Source organism: Nothoprocta perdicaria, unplaced genomic scaffold, assembly GCF_003342845.1.
Source record: "Nothoprocta perdicaria isolate Ctin4 unplaced genomic scaffold, notPer1 scaffold_116, whole genome shotgun sequence".
Taxonomy (NCBI): domain Eukaryota; kingdom Metazoa; phylum Chordata; class Aves; order Tinamiformes; family Tinamidae; genus Nothoprocta; species Nothoprocta perdicaria.
This window is the reverse complement of record NW_020454272.1, coordinates 63,661-70,458: the sequence shown is the minus strand read 5'-3', so window position 1 is coordinate 70,458 and position 6,798 is coordinate 63,661. Positions and strand designations below refer to the sequence as shown.

Sequence of the window (6,798 nt, the reverse complement as noted above, 5' to 3'; positions counted from 1 at the left end):
GGCGGCGGCGGGCGGGGCGGCGCAGAAGCTCCTCGCGGGCCGCACGTGCCGCGGCGCAGGCCGGCGGCGCGGGGGACGCAGGGGAAGGCAGCGCCCGCTCCGCCTTTCGCTTCCGGGGCGACCCCGCGCGCCAACACCAAAGTGGCGCTGCCCATTGGGCCGCGCGCCGCCGAGGCGGGGCCACGGGCCTCCCTCATTGGCTGAGGCGGGGGCAGCTCTGCCTCTTTCTAGCCAATGGTCGAGGCCGTAGGCGGGAGGCTCGTGGTGACGTCATTGCGCTGCGCTTCTCGCAGGACGGCCCTGGGGGCGGGGCGGCCGTAGGGGCGGGACCAGGGCGGCCGTTGGGGGCGGCCGTTGGGGGCGGCCGTTGGGGGCGGGGCGGCCGTTGGGGGCGGGGCGGTCGCTGGAGGCGGCTGTTGGGGCGGGTCCCGGGTGGCCGTTGGGGGAAGTGACCTCACTTGCGGAGCTGCTTCCCTCCTCCTTGACGGCTACCTCAGGGGCCCGCAGGTCGAGTGAGGACTTTCCCCTCCGTGGGGGCTTTGGCTGCCTCCTCGCACTAGGCCACGGAGCTGATTTCGGGTTCTTTGTCCCTCAAAACGGCAGGAGGCTCCCTTCGCCTTCAAAACTTCGCCGCGACGGTAACGCCGCCTCTTGCAGCCAAGCGTGAGTCCGTCACAGTTCAGCGATAATGGCTGTGTGTGTGTGTAAATCACATACACCCCCCTGTGGGTGTGTGCAGTGACTCCATTGGAGTCGAAGGGCTTCTTCCCAGCACGGGCTGGTGGCTGTTTTCACCTCAGGTGTACATATAGGCGCGGTTATGTTCCTTTCCATACCCCTTTCTGTCCCTCTGTGTGTTATCTACATCTCCACGAGGTGGCAGTGCTTAACCTGCGTGGTGACGGGGAACTCCTGCTGACAAAACTCCTTCTAATGCCGTCCCCGAGTGTCGCAGCTCAAAGCTCGGTGAAGTCAATTCCTGTATAAAAATAAATCCGCAAGCCAGTACAGGCGCGGACAGACTGACTGGAGGCGAATAAGCTTCATCGTCGCCTCAGTGCACCCCCCAGGGCAAGAAGCTGCCGCAGCTCTGCCTGTTGGTGGAGAGCATTAGCCTGTTCATATTCAGACACTTCACTCCAACTGTAATTCCCAACTCTTTGCTAGAGGAACTAATCTGCGTCCCATTTGCTGATCTGTCATGCCCCTGCTAATGCCTACGTTGTCTCTACTGATCCATGTCTTACAATATGCCAAAGTGTGAATGTATGTACCTGCATATAGAAAATTCATATTTAAAATATTGATTACTTTTTGTGGAATAAAATTACGCATTTTCACTAGCTATCCTTTCTGTAATAGGACTTATTTTGTACACTCTGCTTTCTGGAGAATAGTCCAGCTTCTACCCATTGACAGCAAAAACATCATTCTCTGCTTGAATCTAAGGCTGTTGAGTCAGAATCTTTCTTCTGCTTTCACATGCAGTGGTAGCAATATTTGTGTGGCCAGGTAGGAGTGAGTAAGCCTGGGGATTATGATACTTTTTGACATCACGTATCAAAAGCACTCAGATGTTTATTTCCATCATCCTCAGAAATGAGTGCTGATTTCTCTTTGGAGTTTATTGTGGACAACAGAGACAACATCAGAATCAAGTAGTCTTAATACGTAGTCTTTCTGGTGGGAAGGTACACTGTGGGCCAGTGGAGAGAGTGTGGTAGCAGCTTTTAGTAGGGAAGCCGGGACTGAGAAGAAATAGTATGCATACTATCAAAATTTATATATATATATATAAAAATCATATATATATATATGATTCAGGGCATTTGGAACAAAAAACAGTTGATTTCCCTGAGCAAGTTTGCAGATGACACCAAGCTGGGTGGAGTGGCCGGCACTCCGGAGGGCTGTGCTGCCATCCAGAGGGACCTGGACAGGCTGGTGAGATGGGCAGAGAGGAACCTCATGAGGTTCAATAAGGACAAGTGCAGGGTCCTGCACCTGGGGAGGAATAACCCCAGGCACCAGTACAGATTAGGGGTCGACCTGCTGGAAAGCACCTCCACGGAGAGGGACCTGGGAGTCCTGGTTGACACTAAGTTAACCATGAGTGAGCAGTGTGCCCTCGTGGCCAAGAAGGCCAATGGGATCCTGGCCTGCATCAGGAGGAGTGTTGCCAGCAGGTCAAGGGAGGTGATTCTGCCCCTCCTCTCAGCTCTGGGGAGGCCGCACCTGGAGTATTGGGGGCAGTTCTGGGCTCCCCAGTATAAGAGGGACGTGGAGCTTCTCGAGAGGGTCCAGAGAAGGGCAACCCGGATGATTAAGGGAATGGAACATCTCTCGTACGAAGAGAGGCTGAGTGAGCTGGGCCTGTTTTCTCTGGAGAAGAGACGGCTCAGAGGGGATATGATTAATATGTATAAGTTCAGGAAGGGAGAATGCAGGGAGGAAGGGGACAGGCTGTTTTCACTGGTGGCCAGTGATAGGACGAGGGGTAATGGCCACAAGCTGGAGCACAGGAAGTTCCGTCTCCAGGTGAGGAGGAACTTGTTTACTGTGAGGGTGCCAGAGCAGTGGCACAGGCTGCCCAGGGAGGTTGTGGAGTCTCCGACTCTGGAGGTCTTCAAAACCCACCTGGATGCCACCCTGTGCCACATGCTCTAGGTGTGCCTGCTTGAGCAGGAAGGTTGGACTAGATGATTTCTAGAGGTCCCTTCCAACCTTAAATATTCTGTGATTCTGTGATTTCTAGTAATGTTGATTTCCATTCCATGTGCAATGTGGCAGGATGGCAATGAGTTCAGAGTCTCCTGGACAAAATCACACCGTGGAAGTCATTTTTTGTGTTTTCCTGACAAGGCCAAATATATATATGTCTGTGAATGCCAAAATAACAGGTTTGGCGTATGATCTGTAAACAATGTTTCTTGTTTTTGTATCCTGAGCCCATTTGGATCTCAGTGTCTTCTGCTCATGGTAGGAAAGCTTTTTAGGCACCAAGTAATATATGAGCAATTGCATTCAGTCCTTATCTCACTCCATTGCTCTGACATTGAATATTTTTGCCCTGTTTCTGCAAGACTGGCAAACCTGCCAGGCCAGGCTTGGGAGTTTTGGAGGCAGAGGGCAGTGCAGGGAAGGGCTGTATGGCTCCTGGTTTCCTAATTCATGCGGGACTCCCCAGGCTGGTGCCCCCTCAGCTGTGCGTTGGCTCTGCAGCACGCCTGTGTGTCGGTGGGCAGGGAAGAGGCACGTTGCTGGAAGCACGGGATGCGTGACCACATCCCATGCGCACAACTACACGGCTTGGTTAATCGGGTGCAGAATTGCTTTTCCTTTTTTTTTCTCCTTTGAGGAATTTGCTGTTTATTCTGGTGACTGAATTGTTCTGACTCAGAGGCCGTCTGCTTACGTGGGTTTTCTCCTGACCTTCAGCACAGGAGTGCTTTTTCACCTTTTTGTTTTCTTTGTATTTTCCCATGCCAAGTAATAGTTTGCATTCTTTTCTGACTTTGGGTCAGGATATTTAGACTGTTGTTGAACAGGAAATGACCAGGAAAGAGTGTGGGTTTTTTTTTTTTTTTTTTCTGCCATAGATTAATACAAACCTTAGATCTTGGGTGGATGGATAGTACTTTCTTTTACAGCTCAGGGGAGGGGATTTAACACGACTGTCTACGCTTTGTTCCTAAGGAAACACTAAGCAGCTGGACATGCAAAGGAGCAGCATTCCTGATGAAGGGCTGCCCTTGACTGTGATATCTATGTAAGTGCGAATGCTTGTGGGCATTGCTGACACACCAAGTCACTAACACTGGGCAAATGAGCAGAGCTCCTGTTCAGCTCTCATTGCAGAGAGAAAGCTGAGCTGTTCTGAGGTATTTCCTGGTTGAGCTGAATTTGTCGAGACAGGAACTCTCTGCATAAACATTTCTTGAGGAAACTGTTGGAGCTACTCGTGTTTGGATGTTGGGCTACAGGTACAATGAACCCCCTGCACCTTTCCTGGTGATTTACCGGTGTGAATGGGGTCCTGCTCTGCTGCACTGTCCTCCAAGTAACCTCCAAGTACCCTCCAAGCAAGTTATGTTTGATACAGTTGGTCTCTGCAGGAGCTGTAGCAACACCGACTTGGCCCTTGCACAGGCACTATAGAGGTGCACACCGTTTGCAATCAGAGAACTTAGACAGGAAGGTGCAACCAGGAGTGGCCAGATTTGTGTTACCAAAAAGGAAGCTCTGCCAGGAGTTGCAGACCTTCGGAGGAGAGTTTTACATGAAAATCAGTCAAGGGGATGAACTTGGCTCTTGTTCTGTTGGGTTTGCACTTGACAAAGCTGTGTCAAGACTTGCTGCTTTTCCCACTCTAACCTGCCCCAGGTGGAGATGACCTGCCAGGAAACCATCCTTCTTCCTGCCCCTTGCAGACCTCAGTGTCTGGTTATGGAAGCTCTTAGGTGGTTTGGCACCTCAGCCGAAGCTGAGTACTTGGTACAGTCATGCTGACCGAGGATCATTTCTGACAGTCTTTCTATACTGACTTCTTGGGGATACAGTGGTTTTGCCTGCTGTGGACCTGGAAGGATTTTGAAGATGTTTTCACCACTGCAACAACAGAGTTTGGCTGCTGTAGCAACCCTGTTAAAGTATGAAGAGAATCTAAGTCTTGGGCCTAATCTTGCAATGAACAAGCTAACGTTTTTCTTCAGCAATAGTCATAATGGAAGAATTATCACGATAAATCACAGTGAAATGTAAAATCACCTCTTGCCCACACATTTTGTGTAAAATGTATGTGATCAGAATAAGAAAATAAAACTTTTGTCTAAAAATACATTTTTTTCTATAAGAAATGCATTTTTTTCATAGATGTGAAAAATCTAGATCAGGTGTCAGCTCTTGGTAACTCAGGGAGCTGGTGTGATAGGATGTGTGTGCTGCCCACTGTCCTCCCATGGTGAATGTGTCACGGGAGTCTGACCTTTGGGGGCTTTGCCAGAATAAGAAAGTTTTCTTCAAGCAGCTGATTTTCATAGAGATCACTACTGGCAGAACATCCTTTCTCTCTTTTTTTTTTTTTTTTTTTTTTTTGTTGATAATTTTCTTTTTAATAATCCTGTCTTTGAGCTGATCTCCATCTATAAGTCAATACCTATGCTGCACAGGCCTTGACCAGGGATTGGGACTGGGATCTAGAAGACAGCGAGATCAAGCTCCAGAAGAGCAGGACTAAAGCAGCACTTGGACCAACTGAAGGGGAACATAGGGGTGAAGCATCAGCACCAGGCGAGGCTCGCAGGAAGCCCCACGTGCCCCATGAGGGCTGCATATGGCTCTGAGGGCTTTGCAAGCCTCCCTTGGAGGGCACTTGGACTATGCATGGAGATCGTGCTCTAAAGGACTCCCAATTGGACTGGGAATGGGCTGGTTTCGTCTTGCATGAGAGGATTTTATGTGCACTGTCAGGTCAACACAGGCAACAGAGCGTTTTCCCCCATGGTTATGTTGATATGAAAAGAGCTTTGGGGGTGGTAGCTCTATGTTAACCCATGTCTTCAGGGATTTGCACAATTCTTTTGCTCCCCACAAGGGGGTTTGCTCAAGTAGCTCTGCCATGAACCTTTCACTGAACTGGGCTGTGCCCATGGCCGGGGGGATGTTCTTGGGGTGTTCTGTTGGATGGGTATTATGCAGAAATTGCGGGAACATCAGCGCCTTCCTTTATGTACATTGAAAACGTTAATTTGTTTGTGCAAATAGTATTCATGTGAATTATGCAGCCCCACTAAAGGGAGGCCCTTTAAAAATGTGTCTCTGAATACACAGACTCCTCTGCCAAGAAATAATGGGACTTCCTTAATTATCAGCTGTTATCTTCTGCTTTTGGCAAGCTTTCGTTGCTTCATGTGCTGTTGTTTCTTTTATGTTTTGACATTAATGAATTGGAATTGAAACTATGTACTGAAGAAAACAAAGTGATCTGTGTAAATAATAAGGTGGAATTCTTGAACAAAGTGATCTGTATAAATAATAGGGTGGAATTCTTGTGTGTGTCAAAGAAGGGGGGGAAATCAAGCATTGTGCAGGAGGAATTTGGAAACTGCTTTCACACAAACATCTCACTAGAAACTAATAGCTGGCTTCAAATCACAGAAGTGGTTCAAGAGACTGTGTTTTGAGAAACCCGCCTGAGCAGAGCTGGCTGGTGCTGGAGACGCTCCATGTTAGACAGCAAACTACTTTTTAACTAAAGAGGTTTATATCTTTCTTCTAATTTTTTTTTCCACCTCTATCTGTGACTGAAATTTTGGTGATGAGGATACAGACCTAGCAATAGTTTGTAAACATTAATTATCCATTTTTTCGTGCTGAAGCCTTCCTGGGAAAACAGTTATCCTGATGAGACCCCAGGGTATGGGGCAGCAGGGTATGGAAATCTCTTTTCCATGAAGGAGCTGCAGACAAATTATGCCCAAGCCCCTTGCACCCTGAGAATGGGTTATATGTCATGTCATGTTTGACTTGAGCCTGAGGCCGGGGCCCGTGTCCCTGCTGGGAGACAGCAACCTCCACCTTGCATCTGAGACCAGGGACTTCTACCCTCAGCTAAAGCGGTCGTGGGGCCTTGTTGTGAGGGCCTCTCCTGAGCTGGGCTCCACTGTAAAGCCACCTGACAAGGGTCCTCTGTCAGTTCATCATGCAGCAAACATTTCCCTTCCTACAGGAGAAGAGGGTCATGGTTGGCCTCTTTTTGCCTGACAGGTGTTTTTGAGGAGGTGAATGACATGTCATTTG

At 49.2% G+C, this 6,798-nt stretch overlaps 1 protein-coding gene across 1 annotated transcript in view; it reads right to left on the bottom strand.

The window, feature by feature from the left end:
- The window catches only part of SNRPF (small nuclear ribonucleoprotein polypeptide F), a 2,566-nt gene extending 1,519 nt beyond the window's left edge, over window positions 1-1,047 (bottom strand). The window contains exon 1 of the mRNA XM_026053476.1: window positions 1,024-1,047. Within this exon, the coding sequence (XP_025909261.1) occupies window positions 1,024-1,047 (24 nt within the window). The remainder of the gene's footprint in view (window positions 1-1,023) is intronic.
- Between the last annotated feature and the right edge of the window lie 5,751 nt (window positions 1,048-6,798).